The sequence below is a fragment of the Megascapheus bottae genome, chromosome 17 (assembly GCF_031878675.1).
Source record: "Megascapheus bottae isolate mThoBot1 chromosome 17, mThoBot2.hap1, whole genome shotgun sequence".
In the NCBI taxonomy this organism is placed as follows: Eukaryota; Metazoa; Chordata; class Mammalia; order Rodentia; family Geomyidae; genus Megascapheus; species Megascapheus bottae.
The window spans coordinates 45,679,121-45,695,780 of NC_143525.1; the positions used below are offsets into that span (position 1 = coordinate 45,679,121).

The window sequence follows — 16,660 nt, forward strand, 5'->3', positions numbered from 1 at the left end:
TAAATGAAGTGATTAAGCAATACCATCTTATCCCCTTGTCTGATTTATGAAGTTTCTCCCCCCCCGCCCTTTTTTTGACACTCAGGCCGTAATTCTGAAGATTATGTTCGAAGCTTCCTATTTCCACTTTATGGAAAGGATGTAACTCACATGCCGTACATTTCAAGGATTTCACCATTTCACAACACATTCTGACTCTCACAGGAGGGAAGACAACAGCCTGGGTCCCCAAAGCAATTCTGCCATCTCCAGCTTTGTGACTACTGTTGGGAAGCCTCAAAGTGAAATCACTTATGCAACTTTTAATATTCCCAGCGGCAAGACCCTATCCACTAAACAGCATCAGTGGGGATCCATGAGTAGCTGAAAGTCTCTCCAAGTGGTTTTAACTGCAGTCAGGTTTGAGCTATTGTTCCTAATGAAACAGTGTTACACCAGTCAGAAGCAATGTTAAAGCTCAATGTCTAAATGATTTTGTGTCCTCTGTCTCCATCTGCTGGCCATCCCACAACACTGCTATAATTTTCCTGTACTCTGGGTACCCAAGACCTGCTGCTTCCTGCACTTTTAAAAAGAATGAAAAAGTGAGCTTGGCACCAGAGGCTCATGATAATCCTAGCTACTCAGGAGGCTGAGAGTTGAGTCAGTTTGAAGCCAGCTAGGGAAGCAAAGTCTGTGAGACTCTTCTTTTCATCTTCTTTCCATTTAATCACCAATAGGAGAGCTATGGCTCAAGTGCTAGAACAGAGAAGAGAGAGAGAGAGAGAGAGAGAGAGAGAGAGAGAGAGAGAGAGAGAGAGAGAGAGAGAGAGAGAGAGAGAGAGAGAGAGTGTGTGTGTGTGTGTGTGTGTTAACCAGTACAGAGGCCAGAGGCCTGAATTCAGAATCAGCTTTTCACTCAAGGCTGAGGCTCTACCACTTGAGCCATACACTACTTCTGGCTTTTTGCTTTCTGGTTACTTGGATACAAGTCTCATAGATTCATGGGCCGAGGCTAGCTTGAACCTCGATTCTCAGATCTCAGCCTCTTGAGTAACTAAGAATCTACATCGGAGTTATTTCCAAAATAAAATCAAGCTTCTTGAGAGTTCTAGGTGAGTGTTTTTACTTGTCCTAACGTTTTGGAAATTGGGAAATGAAGACTGGAGAAGCTGTGGCTCTGTGCTTCAATCACACGTGCCCTTAAATACTGGAGACTAAAGAACAGTTATCTTCTGTATCCCGATTCTTATTCATCCCATGTCAAATGCAAGTGTGGAATCCTGTAATAGATCTCTGAATTTCTGATAGAGATCAATTCCAACAAATTGGTGGCAGTCAAGAGACAAAAAAAAAAAATTATATGTAAAGAAGTATGCAGCAAGAAAGTACTTTTGACATTACCAAAATGTGACTTAAAAACCTCTCTTTGTAACCAGGGCATGAATTGCACGGTGACAACATGCTTGACTGGTGTGGGAGTCCTGTGCTGAGATCTGCACGCCCTGCTGCGAGGAACGGGCAGCCAGAGGTCTGAGCAGCGTGGACGGGGGTGGTGGGCCAGGCTCACAAACTATGGAGGCCGCTTGGTGAAAAGAGGACATGGTAGAAATGGTTTTCACCAGCTGATTAGAAAAAAGCCAATTCCTGGAGACACATCTACGACATTCTAATTCCTAAGTCTTTCCACATTCTTTTTTGCTGAGACCTCCGGTTGGCTCGGCACAGTATATCCGGACTCCTGCCTGCCCAGGGCGGGGGTTCCAGCAAGCTCGACTGTGGCCTGTGTCGTGGACCCACGCTCCACAGTGGCCAAGCCCTTTGTGGAGAACTCAAACAGTGGCTAATGCCTTCTAAGCGGGGTGATGGGCTGCTCCTGCCCTAAGATTAACCCCCCAGCACAAGATCCAGCCTGGACCTCCTGTCCCCGAACCTGACGTGTGGAAAGTGGGGTGGAACAGTCACCGGCTCGATGACTCCAAGTGTGTCTCATGTGACCCAGAGGAAGCACAGTAAACACTCAGGATGTCTTCAAGGAAGCCTACGATGGCCCCTTTGGCTGTGTCCCCAGTCAGTGCGTGCACACTGCTTAGGTGCTTCAGGGCTGCTCTGACCATTTGGTCTCTTTCCTGAGGACCGTGGGCTGCCCTGGCGTCCTCTCCCTTGGCTCCTGACTTCAAAAACTGCAGGATGTAGGGCCGGAGCATATCCCCATTCAGCTCCAGGGTTTCTCTGAGGCAGGGCAGATCTGAGGTGCCAGCCAGGCTCAGGAGGTGAATCAGTGCCTGGCAGATCTGGGTCCGCAGGCTGGCGCAGTACTTGAATTCCAGGAAGTCCATGGTGTCTTCGCTCTTGTGTAAGGCGGTGAGCAAGGCTTTCCAGATCCGGGCGTACTGCTCCACAGAGCCGTACCGCTCCCTCTGGCTCGGGATGGAAAGGGCCGTGGCGGATCGGATGCGCACCTTGAAGTTCTTGCATGATGTCACCACCGATGTCAAGGCATGGTAGGCCTGGGAGGTCCAGGCGGCTGTTCCTAGAAAGAATCCACAGTCACTGAAACCGGTGAGAGCTTAGCAAGAAGGGGGGCACGAGAGAGAGAGGTGGAGGGGGCGTGCGCCATAGTGTCAAGACGTGCTCCCTCCCACCTGATCAGAGCAGTGCGCTGACCCAGGATCCTCTGCAAAACTGCGACCAAGGACATTGCGATCCATGTCCTTAACACCTGGGTAGATGGGCTGTGCCTCCCCCCGAGGTGCCCCGCCAGAGGAGGGGGGCATTCTTACCGAGTGGAAGAGCCGGGTTTTTGAATACGTTTCCCATCGCATAACAAGCATTCCACCGCACTTTCATGGCAGCCTCCGTCAGAACGGTAGAAATCAGGGCCTGGATAGATTCCTCGATGATTTCGGCAAATCTTGGTTTTTCTATATGAGAGGGTTGCAGAAAATGAAGCAAATTTCCAAGGGCCCGGACTGCATTGCTTTTTACCTAGAAGATGTAAAAAGCTTTAGAAACTTGTTTTGCCAGAGATGTTTCAGAAAGTCTCACTTCTGCTTTCAAAACTCACAAGATCCCAGTAGAGCTCTGTGTCAAAGTGGTAGAGCATTAGCCTTGAGCAGAAAAGCTCAAGCACAGGGCCTACACCCTGAGTTCAAACCCCAGGACAGACACAAAAACTCAAGAGAGCCTAAGCAAGAGAGTTACTCCATCCTGGAAAGGTGTACACACCTGAAAGGCCATGTCTGTTAATCTCCTGAGCCCTGAGAAAGGGGCGGCCTTACATAGTCCCCTAGATTTTTTTTTTCTATTTTTTTTTTTTTGCCAGTCCTGGGCTTGAGCTCAGGGCCTGAGCACTGTCCTTGGACTTTCTCAAGGCTAGAGCTCTACCACTTGAGCCTCAGCACCACTTCCGGCTTTTTTCTATGTATGTGGTACCGAGGAATCGAACCCGGGTCTTCATGCATGCCAGGCAAGCACTTTAACCACTAGGCCAAACTCCCGGCCCAGTCCCCTAGATTTTTAATGCCAGTCTGCATCATCCCAGAGGTTTTAGAAATGAGACGTGAGGACCCCTGACGCAGCGGGACTATCGCACAGTGAGTCGAAGGAGCCAGGCTCCTAATGGCAGCCCGGCGGGCTCTACTGCACAGCGCTCTTAGCTGCTGCAATGTACCAGACTCACCTAGGCAGGCGTTCTGGGTTTGTTTTTATACCAACTCCCAGAGTCTCCGCTCAGAATTCTTTCCAGCTGACTACCAGGTTTTCAGAAGCACTGGAGTAAATTAAGCTCTTGGTTTGAGGAGGTCCTGTCGTAGGTGCTTTACCATAAAGCTTCTCCAAGTAACACATTCACAAGGACTTCTTGTTGCTTCTCAGAGAGAAGCGAGGCAATGTAGTCAGGGCGCCCAGCCACTAATGGGCAAGCCAGGCCTTGAATCCATGGTCTCCTGGCATAAAGCTCAGACTTATCTATCGTGAAATAAGGGACATTCAAAGCCAGGGTCCCTATCTATCTTTCTTTATTTTCACCTAAAAGGAGCTTGAATTTTATTTTTATTTTTTTTGGGGGGGTGGACTAGTAGATGAGTATTAAAGCAAATTCAATAAAACAAGACACTGTGCCATAGTCCACACACGTTGAGCACAGGCCAGCTGGAGACTCATGAGCACGCGGTGGGGGCTTCCAGCATCCCAGGTTATAATGAACACTACTAGGTTTTGGTAGGAGTCTACCTTGTCTTTGTCCTTGGAGGCATCTATCGCTGACCGCAACATTTTTAAGAGCAGGAGCCCAGAGAACTCTTCCTGGAAACTTGGGTCTTGTGTTTCCCTGTTCCACCCAAAGCACACAAAACAGGTTACAAGAAGACTCTACTTAAAATATACGCATATAAATAAATTCACTAGGTATAACTAAAAACTTCAGAAGAACAGCTTGACAAATCTGTTCAAAACCCAGCAAGAACTCATAGTATGTTTTGTTTTGAGACAGAGTCTTGCTACATACTCCAGGCTGGCTTTACACTCATGATCCACCTGCCTCAGTCTCCTGAGTGCTGGAATTATAGGCGTTTACTACTATGACCCAGAAGTTTCGTATCTAGGAATGAATCTCACGGGATGGTCTCAGAGCAGAAATCTTATGCACAAATGCAGTCACTGCATCCAGAAGTGAGGCCTACGTTTCCAGGAAATAGCTAAAGATGCACCATACAGCAGTGACTGCACAGGGCTTACTAAGTCACCAGAGGGGGCCAGGGACCAGTGGCTCACACCTGTAATCCTAGCTACTCAGGAAGTTGAGATCTGAGGAACATGTTTCAAAGCCAGCCCCGGCATGAAACCAGAAAACTGGAAGTGGCAATGTGGCTCAAAGGGTTGGGTGGTAGCCTTGAGCTGAAGAGCTCAGGGACAGTGCCCAGGCCCAGAGTTCAAGTCCCATGACCGACAAAAAAAGAAAAAAAGAAAAGAAAAGAAATCACCAGAGGGCAGAGAGTGTAGTCTAGTGGTAGAGTGTTTGCCTAGCATGCACAAAGTCCTGGGTTCGATTCCTCAGTACCACATACATAGAAAATGCTAGAAGTGGTGCTATAGCTCAAGTGATAGAGTGCTAGCCTTGAGTAAATAGTGTCCAAGTTCAGTACCCAGGCCCTGAGTTCAAGCCTCGGGAGGAGAAAAAACAAAAACTAAAAAAGCACCAGAGAATGCTTATAGATGTCTTACTTAGAGTTAAGGGACTTGGTATGAAGAACACAATTCCTTCTGGGGGTGGCAGGATAGGAGGTACGTTTTAAACTGAATACCATTTTATACTGTTAGATTTTTTTTTGGTCAATTGCGGGGCTTGAACTCAGGGCCTGGGCGTCATCCCTGAGCTCTTTTGCTCAAGGCTAGTGCCCTACCATTTTGAGCCACAGCACCAGGTCCAGTTTTTGAGTGGTGAATTAGCGCTAAGAGTCTCACAGAAACTTTCCGCCCAGGCTGACCTCAAACTGCAGTCCTCAAATCTCAGCCTCCTGAGTAGCTAGGATTTTAGGCATGAGCCACTGGCACCTGGCCTGTTTGAATTTTTTTAACCTGTTGAATATATTACTTATAAAATACAAACACTCTGTTTTTAAAGTATGGCAACCGTTACTAAGGATTGGGTTTCTGTTGTGTGTGTGTGTGTGTTTGGTATTTTGAGTTTGAACTCAGGACCACAGTTCAGCCATACTCTTAGCCTTGGATTTCTACTTTTTTATTTTCTGTAATATACATGTATTAGTTATACTTCCATGTAATACTTAGTATATATCATAGTCTATTTCTGATACATATTAAGAACAAGCTGTTAATACAAAATCAGAGCAGGAAGGCTGACTATAAATATGAGCAGGACCCCTGCTAATTATTTTGTAGTATGGATGAAAGACATTCTCTTGGGATTCCCCCTCAGAAGTCACTCAGAGTAGCTGGGCCTGACGATAAATGCCTGAGGTCTCAGCACTCAGGAGGCTGGCGCAGGAGGATCACAAGTCTAAGGCCTGCCTGGGCTATATAGTAAGACCCCGTCTCAAAGAAAAAAGACGAAAAAGAAAAAGTCACCAAGGGGAAAAAGCCGAGTCACCTACATGTTGACAATCAAAGTATCTGTCAAGTTGCCCAGGGACCAGGCTGCCTTGGCACGAACATTCAGAGACTTGTCTTGAAGTGACATCAAGATGGCATTTGCTGTGTCTGCAACAAACATAGTGTCCTGCAAGACAAACCAACGCTGTATCACTTTAGGAGTTCACACTACTGCCTTTAGCCTGCTCCTATTAGAAACCATTTTTGATTATAAACTTTAATTTGGAAAATAAAATTCACTCGCTCAACCAATTACTTGTCTTGTACACTGCACTCTGGCCCCTCACTGTAGTCTGATGGAAGCTCCCAGGACTTTGGTATGAGCCGTGATGGGTAGGGTGTGGTGGGCTTTCCCTCTTGGGGCCTCTCAGAACCTGGGACTGTCCTCTCTGAACTCTGCGGAGGTTGGTTCTCACCTCCAGGAAACAACGTTCTGACACTGACGACATTTCCCCAAACATCCTCTTCAGTGAAACGCCACCCGTGGCAGCAAGGGAGACCTCCACTTCCTTCTTAGTCATCCTCTGTATTAGCTTGCTACACAATTACTATTCCATTTCATCCAAACTGTAACAGTAATGGCAATGTCCCATTCCATTCTCATTCAATCATTCAGTAATTTTAAAATGTACTAGCCATCAAGTGACCCGCAGTATGCTCAATAATTAAAGATAAATAAATGACAGGTATTACTATATTTAAATAGTAATTAAGAAACCAAATTACCAAGCACGTCAATTTCCTTTACTATCCACACAGGAGCTCTAAAACCGCAAAAGATTGGTGACTTGGGCTATAAAGGGGCACAGGACAAAGCAGGCTGGCTCTCACCTGTCTGAGACAGGGGAAAAGCACATAGACGCCGAGGGCACGGGAGGTGGCAGCTTTCACTAAACGATTCTTGCTGTCGTTCAGGCCGAGTAATACGGTGATGCACAGAATCTGTCTGTCATTCTGTATGAGAAGATGGACAAAAGGAAAAGTGGCGGTGTTGAGGTCCACATTCAAGCTGAACAGCAACATGGCTGTGGTCTGCAGGCTGCCCAGGTAAAAGATAGCTGAGTCCCCGCGCTGCAGAGTGCGTGCAGCCTATCTCCACGCTGAACCCATCGACTACATGAATTAGGTCATCCTTCTAGCTCATGGAAGCGGCCTCTTCTGTAAGAGTTACATACACACATACAGGTGTAGATGTCAACACCGCTGCAGACTATAGAGGAGCAGTTACAACACTGCTACCAAGTAATGCATATGTCATCCCCAAATCCAAGTTCAAATCTTCCCAGGGTGACTGCATGTCCTTACAAATGAGACCCTAGATGCCAAGAGCACTGGAAGGCACTAACTGGGAAGAAGAGAACCACACAGAGCAGATAACAAATCTGTGGGAACTTCTCAGTCTCTTGAACGGTTAGAAATAAATGCTGGGGCTGGATTTGGTGCTACATGCCTGTACGCTCAAAATCAAGAACACGTGCCTCTGTGTAAAGCTCTGGGCTCACTCCCTAACATGCTTCCCCCGAAATAATTCCTACTTAGAAATCATCCAGACTATGGTATTTTTATTATGTAGAAGCTCAGACAAAGATAGATACCAAGTTGTCCCCCCCCCACACAATGTACGTTATTACTTATGACTTCCATTTTTAAGATAACACTAGATTTTAGAGACACTTAGGTGATCAAAGAGGTAGAAAGTAGTCTTTTGATCTCTGGGTATCTGGCTAAAGTGGCTCTGCCTGATGCTTGCCCATGAGTGCCAACTCCTTTCTGAAGCACACACAAAAATAGTTTTCATACTTTCTCATCTGCTCCTCCCCCAAACCCAAGCAGAAGCTTTTTTTCCTCAGAGACAATGTGGAAAATGGTTCCAAAAAGACTCAAACTTGAGCACTGTGACTCAGGGCATGGCTGGAAAGCAAGGAAACGGCTGTTACCGGCAGACTGCTGAAGGCCTCTGGCAGGATGGAAGACAGGGCGTCACAGGCGCTTGCCTGGAGAGTCGGGTGCTCTGAGCTCTGCAGGGCTCGGGGCAAAGGGCCATTCAGCATCATGGTCCAGAACGTCACCACCTGGAACGAAAACACAGTTACAACTGAGTACATAGACATGCATCGGGCCTTAGGGAGGCGACATATTTCCTTCCAATAGCAGCTTTTTAAGTAAACTCTTTCCCACAGTGCCCTTCCCACAGGGACCCAGTCTAATAGTCTGCATTTTATTAAGCCCAGCAGCAATAGTGACAATAATGAAGAAGACAACAACGACGGCAATAATAGTACACGTGTGTTTCTGAAGTGCATCATGTGCCTGGCAAAAGTATTTACAGAGCATCAACTTATTTGAATCTCAGCATGACTAAGATAATTCTACAGCAGTGTCTTCGCTTCAAGCATGAAAGCTTCCTCTTTCTGTCTGCAACCTTGGATGAGTGGCTAACCCTTAAAACTTCATTCCCTCTTCAAAAACCCACTGCAGGGTCTGTGGGACAACACAATGTTATGCCGTGTATAAAGCATAAAGCATTGGTACAGAGTGGACACTAACCCTGCAGCATCTTTTGCCAGAGCTCTGAAAAGTTATTTTACTTCAAAGCAACACTGGCAGGTGGCTGAACAGTTTCCTTCCTAAGGCTCTGTCAACCCTTGAGATGTCACATTCATTTGCAGTCTGTGGCAGTGCGTCTCCAGTTTCTGTTCCATGGACGTGGACCTGGGTTTCACCATGTATTTGTGCACTGCTTCCATCCTCCCCCACCTCAGCTCTTGGAAACCAGTCTGGAGCTCCCTATCCCAGTCCAGAAAAGCGTGGACCGGCATGGTGGCTAGCCTCTGGGGCTGGCCCAATTATTCTCACCTACTAATACTTATGCCTCTGTGTTATCCCCACCCACACTGGACCAGGCCAGCCTGGGTAACCAATACAGCACTAGGGCAAAAACTATGAAACCCCTGGGCTAGGTCATGAGACACGGTAGCTTCTGCCTTGTTCCTTCTCTCAGATGACTTACATGGGGAGAAGGGGAGGAGAGCTGGCTGCCATGTCAATAAGACACTCTGTCTGAGTGACCCTTTGCCAGCAGCCAGTGTTAACTTGCTAGATATATGTGTTTAGGGATAACTATTACTGGGTAATAGATAATTAATACACGAAGCCTGCCTTCTGTACAGGTGAATAATATGAGGGTGTAAGAAGTGAAGAGGTGTGCCCATCACAATCATTTATCTAGCAACCAGGGAAGTATAGTCTCCAACCAACTTCTATCTGATAGCAAAACTCAACTCACTTCCCTGTGTGGTCACATAGAAACTTTGGTGGCAGGAAGGCACCAAGGTTAGACTTCGAATTCACTGCAAGGATGATAGAATTGTGAAGGGAAGAGAGCAGGTAGGATGAGCAGAGAAGAAGAAACATTATCAACACTGAGTTGATTTTGCTTTGGGCATTTCTGGTAGTGTTGCATCCCTAATCCAAAAAACTGGCACAATGTGGGGACAGCAGGCACGATGGTGTGAAACAGAGATCAGAGGGCTTTCACAGGAATTGTGGGTATCGAGAGTTGAAGGGTTAAGGGAATTACCATTCATAAAGTACCCACTATATGCCAACACCTTTATATTTCTCAGCAGCTCTGTGATTTAAGGATTACTATCCTGGGTTATAGTAAAGAAACTCTGCCCAGAACCATGCTGATTCCATGATGCTCTCCAAACCTTATCCTACGCCTCTGATTAAACCCCTCCCTGGCATGCTCAACCATTCCAGTTTGCCTTGTGAACAGGATAAGTAACCAAACTAGGTTTTATGCAAAACAAATACTGATTTTACTATTATTGTTTTCTTATTATATATTGTCTTACTACATGACTAGAAATTATCCTACTACACACTGAATTGCAAGTGTTAGTTTCATGGTTTTGATGGAGACTGAGCCCAGGGCTTCATTTATGCTAGGCTGAGATGCATCTTGAAGTTTTTGATATCAAACTATACCATGCACTTTACCACTGAGTCTCAAAAATGCATGAATTAAAAAGAGCACTACGGATTGATGTTTCCATACCAGGTGGACTGGTACCCTCTGCTCGGGGGCTGTGGGAGAGTCTGGCTTATACTGCTGTATTAAGCCTGTACCCAGTTCTTCCAGAAGCTGCCAAAGAAAAAGAAGGAACCATTAAAACAGAGCATTCAAGCTATGCAGCTAAAAACAACTTCACTTCAATTTGGGGATCACCTCAAATCAAGAAGGAAAGTAGGGCCGGGAGTTTGGCCTAGAGGTAGAGTGCTTGCCTAGCATGCACGGAGGCCCGGGTTCGATTCCTCGGTACCACATACATAGAAAAAAGCCAGAAGTGGTGCTGAGGCTCAAGTGGTAGAGCTCTAGCCTTGAGAAAGTCCAAGGACAGTGCTCAGGCCCTGAGCTCAAGCCCAGGATTGGCAAAAAAAGAAAAAGAAAAAAAAAAAAAGGAAAGTAATCGCTGACTTTCTGTCTTTTCTCACAAAACCCAAAAAGTCTTTCAAGGAGTCAAAGTGCTGTTAGCACAAAATCAATTCTTTTGGTTTATATGTAAGAACTGAAAATAGAGGTTTCCTTTTCTAAGAAAAAAATGCATGTGGCTTGAAGTGAAATTACCTTGGCCCCATGAAGCTGAATGGACGGGTCTCCTTCCCCCATGCACTTACAGATCACCTCGCCGAGCTCCATCAAGTACAGCTGTGCCATTGAGAAGTAGCCCCTCGCCAGGTGTGCCAACAGCTGCAAAGACAGCAGGGAATTAACTCCACCAGCAGAATGCAAAGCTATCTAGAAAACTGCTTCAATATTTCAAAAACCAGTCACTCTTCAAAAAGAGCCTGAAATCTGACGCTGAACAAAATGAAAAAAAGAAAATGACCATCATCTTTATCCTATGCTAAAATAACAGCAGTTAACTGTGTCATAAATTTATGACACATATAGTTTCTGATTTTTTTTATTAATATTATCTCACATAAGTCTCAGAACAATTCTTTGAGATAGGTAATAGAATTCAGAACGGAAGGCAAGGCTAAAAATGTTAAAAAGATATGTTTAACTTTATCTAGGTATTTAGTAGCAGCTACCAGGATTGAACCTAGGTCTGAGACCACATTTAAGTATAAAAAAAAGTAAATATATATATGTAATATATACATATATATATATTTATTTAATATAGGATTGTTTTCTTCCTTTGAAGGAACACTTGTTTTACTTCACTAAACAGATGTAAGACCAAAGGGAATTTATAGACAAACACTAAACAGAAATAAAAAACAGCCATACAATTTTCTAGAACTACTGTTGTACCTTAGTAAACATACCTAGAATGACTACAATAGATTACAAAAAAAGTGACAAGAAGGAATGAATCTGACCTTTTACAACTATGGACATCCCTCCAAGCAAAACAACAAAAACATACCATCTACACTTGAAATTACACCGCCTACTGATACAGCTGGTACATGTCTTGGTTTTATGCTACTTTTACAGAGCTGAAGAAGAAATGGCTACTTCCTTTCAGAGAGCAGGACATGGCACCTCCTTACCTGTAGGGCCTCCAGTCGCATGGGGGATGGCTCATACGTGTTTCCTGCTGCAGAGCCGGCGTTGCCCCCGGCACAGGAATCCTCCTTGGGCAGTACAACAATGGAGATGCAAAGTCGGATGAGCCAACAGGGTTCTGAAGATCCTTTAGGTGAGCTGACAGATGCTTCTTCTTGAGAGGGCCCTGTGGGGACTTTCTTCCACCAGTCAGGAAGGCCAAGGTGAGGTGTTGATGAACTGCTATTGCTGAGGCCAGAAGAACAGGGCTGTTGTAGAAGTAGCTGGACTTCAGGTAAAGGTGCGTGAGTGGACACTATAGCTCCCAAGAGGGTGAGACTTGACACACGAACGTTAACATCTGTGAAAGGAAATAGAGCTGTAGATTGTGGATCACAATCATCCATGCAGGCAATTAAGAACTGTTAGATGAGCCTGGCATGGTGGCTCACGCCTATAATCCTAGCTATTCGGAATGCTGAGATTTGAGGATCACAGTTCAAAGCCAGCCCCAGCACAAAAGGACCTGAGATTCTTATCTCCAATTAACCTCTAGAAAATGGGAAGTGGGGCTTGGCTCAAGGGTAGGGGGTAGCCTTGAGCTGAAGAGCTCAGGGACAGTGCCCAGGCTGAGTTTAAGCCCCAGAACCCACAAAAAAAAAAAAAAAAAAAAAAAAGAATTGTTAGATGATTGTTTGATTAAACTTCCAGACCTAATGGGATATTATCAAGAAATAATCCGCAAATTGAGAACATTAGGTATCTGTAGGAAAACTGTCTTGACCTTCCCTACGATCCGGCCATACCACTCGTGGGCATCTATCCTGAACACCATAACCCAGAATATGATAAGGACACCTGCTCAGCTATGTTCATCTCTGCATTATTCACAATAGCCAGGTGATGGAAACAATCCAGATGCCCTACTGCAGATGAATGGATACAAAAAACGTGATATATATATATGTATATATCTCTGTGTGTGTGTGTGTGTGTATATACACACACACATACAATGGAATTCTACATAGCCAAAAGACAAGGTAAAATAATGGCATTCGCAGTGGATGAATCTAGAGCAAATCATGTTGAGTGAGACAAGTCAAGACCAAAGGAACAAAAGGCGCATGGTATCCTTAATATGTGGCTATTAGATCCAAACAGTACAAGAGAGAGGACTCATTATTCACGTACCCAATGCTATGGACATGGTATTGGAAAAATAAACACAACTACATAGACATAAAAACCTATGACTCTATAGACATAATGTGTTATTACATAGATTAATATATATCTATGACATACAAACCCTCAGCATAATTTTAATTATGTTCTAAAATATAAGTGCCAGTGATTATATACAAAGATTCCCTTCTTGAATACTTGTTTGTTAAATACATCATGTGAAATATGATGAAAAAATCAAGGTTAATAAATTTAAAAAATTTGTGAAATCAATCAAAACAAAAAAAAAGAAAGAAAGAAAATTGTCTTGGAGAGTCGTCCAAAATTCAGTATTATGAAAAAGAAAAAAAAACACAAAAAAAGACTAACATGACATAAAAACTAAATTTAGCCAGATGTGGTAGCATTTGCCTGTAATCCCAGGACTTAGTAGCATAAAACAAACACATACTTTTCCTGAAAAAAATCCTTACTGTTGTACTGGCTAAGTCTTTGTCTTTTCAAATAAGCTTTAGTTTATTGATATCCACAAACTAACTTGCTGGGATTGCACTAAATCTATAGACAAAGTTGGAAAGAACTGACATCTTGCTATTACTGAGTTCTTCTCTCCATAAACATGGACTAGCTCTTCATTTTACTTAGTTCTTTAACTTCCTTCATCAAATTGTACAGTTTTCATATACAACTGCATACTTCATTTTAGATTTATTCCTAAGTATTATAAGGTTTGAGCATTTTAACAAGAAAAAAAAAATCAAGATACTTGAAGCTGGCTGTGGTATTTCATGCCTATAATCCTAGCTACTCAGGAGGCTAAAATCTGAGAATCGCAGTTCAAAGCCAGCCCGGGCACTAAATTCCGTGGGATTCTTATCGCCAATTAAGTACTAGAAAACCAGAAGTGGTGCTGTGGCTCAAGGGGTAGGGCGGTAGTCTTGAGCTGAAAAGCTCAGGGACAGTGCCTGGGCCTGGGCAAGCCCCACAACTGACCCCCCTCCAAAAAAAAAAATTTGAAAAGGAGATTTGAGACATGGTCCTTTCCTCCTCAGTTAAAGATACAAGTAAAGCTGGGCACAGCGGCTTACGCCTGTAATTCTAGCTACTCAGGAGACTGAGATCTGAGGATCTCGGTTCAAAGCCAGCCCAGCCACTAAAGTAAAGTCTGTGAGACTCTTATCTCCCATTAACCACTAGAAAATCAAAGTGGCGCTGAGACTTAAGGGGTAGGATGGTAGCCTTGAGCTGAAGAGCTCGGGGACAGCATCCAGGCCCAGAGTCCAGGCCCCACGACTGACAAAAAGAAAAAAAAAAAGATACAAGAAAAGCAAGTGTGGTAGAATGAGCAAGGGGCTGAGTCAGACTTGGGGCACTATATTCAAGTACTATTTTTGCTACTAATACGATGAATGATCTTAAGGCAGATCTTATCTGCCTGTATTACATGCTGGTCTAAGAAGTGGATACAACTTGAATTTACCTATCAGTATCTCTATTGAATCTCATGAAAATCTTATAGAGTACGTAATTCTTCCTATTAGAAGGAATTTTGGCCCAGAGAATTTTGGTCATGGCTAGGAGATGGCAAAGACAAAATTGGGCTACAGACTCTTAGACTGACTCCAGGTCCAGTGCCTCCCATGACATCAAAGAAAACATTCACACTTTTCTGCTGTTCTACAATTCTAAATGAAAAACTCAAGTCAGCAGAGGTCATCTGCTCTGAAAGCTTGCAAATAAAAAGAAACAAATATTCTAAAGGCAGGTATTTGGGAATAAGTCAGGGAATAACAAGAAGTAAGAGTTTCTCTAAAATTTAGAGGAGATAATGTTAAAGAAGCTAGATTTTGTACTATGGGATGGTACGTAACCATCCTCTACCTATGCCAAAAGGTAGTAATTATTATTATATATTTTTTTGCCAGTCCTGGGCTTGGGCTCAGGGCCTGAGCACTGTCCTTGGACTTTCTCAAGGCTAGAGCTCTACCACTTGAGCCTCAGCACCACTTCTGGCATTTTCTATGTACGTGGTACTGAGCAATCACACCCGGGTCTTTGTGCATGCTAGGCAAGCCCTCTACCACTAGGCCAAACTCTCAGTCCAAAAGGTAGTAATTATTATACATTCAAGGGAACCCACTTCCACTTGGCTCACTCCTAATAGTAAAGCTACATTCTAACCACTGTCCTGAAACACAGAAGAGATTAAACTTCACAATGAATTCTTTAGCTCATGTCTTTCTGTTGGGAGTCTGGAAGTCAAAAGTTGCCAACTTTTCAAATTGGCACCCTTGAAAGGCTGAGAATAATACAGATCTCTATGAGCTATAAAAATGCTTTGAATACTTTTTGAAAATTGGGTAATAGTCTACATTTGATTGGTATAAAGAAGCAATTAGATTAAAAAAAAATACTACTAACCTTTGTGGCGAATGTAAGGCTTTATCTGGTTCCAGACTTTGGTCAGGAGGCTGAGTTTCAGACGGTTATATGGTGCATTTGATACTAAATTTGCAAGGCACTATAAAACAAACAACAAAAAAAAGTTCATTGGGTAGTAAGCATAAATACAACTTTTTTTGGTGGGGGGGGCTAGCACTCTATCACTTTGAGTAACAGCTGCATTTTTTCTGGTGGTTTATTGGAGATAAAAAAATTCTCACAGACTTTTCTGCCCAGGCTGGCTTTGAACTGTAATCCTCAGCCTCTTGAAAAGCTAGAATTACAGGAATAAGCAACCAATGCCCAGTAAAAATACAACATTTTAGGGAGGCTGGGAGTTTGGCCTAGTGGTTAAAGTGCTTGCCTAGCATGCACGAAGACCCGGGTTTGATTCCTTGGTACCACATACATAGAAAAAAGCTGGAAGTGGTGCTGAGGCTCAAGTGGTAGAGCTCTAGCCTTGAGAAAGTCCAAGGACAGTGCTCAGGCCCTGAGCTCAAGCCCAGGACTGGCAAAAAAAAAAAAAAAAAAAAGAAAAAAAAATACAACATTTTAGACATATAATTTAAAAGATTTTCCTGCTTAATAAAAAGTGTATTTTTCTTTTATTGTCTTTGGAAAAATAGTATTTGTTTAAAATTTAATACAATGGTACCTTAACACAAAAGTATTAAGTATTATTATATAAAGTATTATTAAAAGTGTTTTGATTTATTTTTATTTATTTTTTTTTTCCAGTCCTGGGGCTTGAACTCAGGGCCTAAGCACTGTCCTTGGGCTTTCTTGGCTTTTTCTATGTATGTGCTACTAAGGAAACAAATCCGGGTCCTTATGCATGCTAGGCAAGCACTCTACCACTAGGCCAAACTTCCAGCCCTATTAAAAGTATTTTAATAAATCATGTGGATACACAGAGATTATAGGTTAGATCGGACAAGAGGCACTGGTTTCTAAATATAGAATCTTTAATAAAACTATTACTTAATTATGTTCTTAGATTGAGTTACTTTTGGACTATGTGAAATATTATATAAAACCGAAACAAAAAAACCCTCTGTGGACCCCACAGGAACCTGGAATATTTACCTTAATTATTCGAGTTAGGGTCTGAGAGGATGACTCTGCTACCAAAGCCAGCAAAAGACATCTGTGCAGCTCTTTAATGCTGGAAGCAATCATTACAGAAAAGGGAGTGAAAGCCCTTCGGTGGTCACTGGTGTCTTCCGCAACAGAAAGAAATTGCTTTGAGCTTTCCAAGATGGCAGATAAAACTTGCAGAGCACAGGCACGAGTCTGAAATTTCAGGATAATTTTTACTAGTGAGTTAAAAAACAGAAGACAGATCCTCTTCTTCCCATATATATTCAATTTTCA

At 43.6% G+C, this 16,660-nt stretch overlaps 1 protein-coding gene across 1 annotated transcript in view; it reads right to left on the reverse strand.

The window, feature by feature from the left end:
* Positions 1-1,388: 1,388 nt before the first annotated feature.
* The window catches only part of Heatr6 (HEAT repeat containing 6), a 32,080-nt gene continuing 16,808 nt past the window's right edge, over positions 1,389-16,660 (reverse strand). Inside the window, exons 10-20 of the mRNA XM_090351229.1 lie at positions 16,373-16,579; positions 15,266-15,365; positions 11,662-12,017; positions 10,724-10,846; positions 10,154-10,240; positions 8,028-8,162; positions 6,922-7,044; positions 6,093-6,217; positions 4,213-4,309; positions 2,763-2,967; positions 1,389-2,512 (exon numbers count right to left, since the gene is read on the reverse strand). Of these exons, the coding sequence (XP_090207355.1) occupies positions 1,941-2,512; positions 2,763-2,967; positions 4,213-4,309; positions 6,093-6,217; positions 6,922-7,044; positions 8,028-8,162; positions 10,154-10,240; positions 10,724-10,846; positions 11,662-12,017; positions 15,266-15,365; positions 16,373-16,579 (2,130 nt within the window). The 3' untranslated portion in view covers positions 1,389-1,940. The remainder of the gene's footprint in view (positions 2,513-2,762; positions 2,968-4,212; positions 4,310-6,092; positions 6,218-6,921; positions 7,045-8,027; positions 8,163-10,153; positions 10,241-10,723; positions 10,847-11,661; positions 12,018-15,265; positions 15,366-16,372; positions 16,580-16,660) is intronic.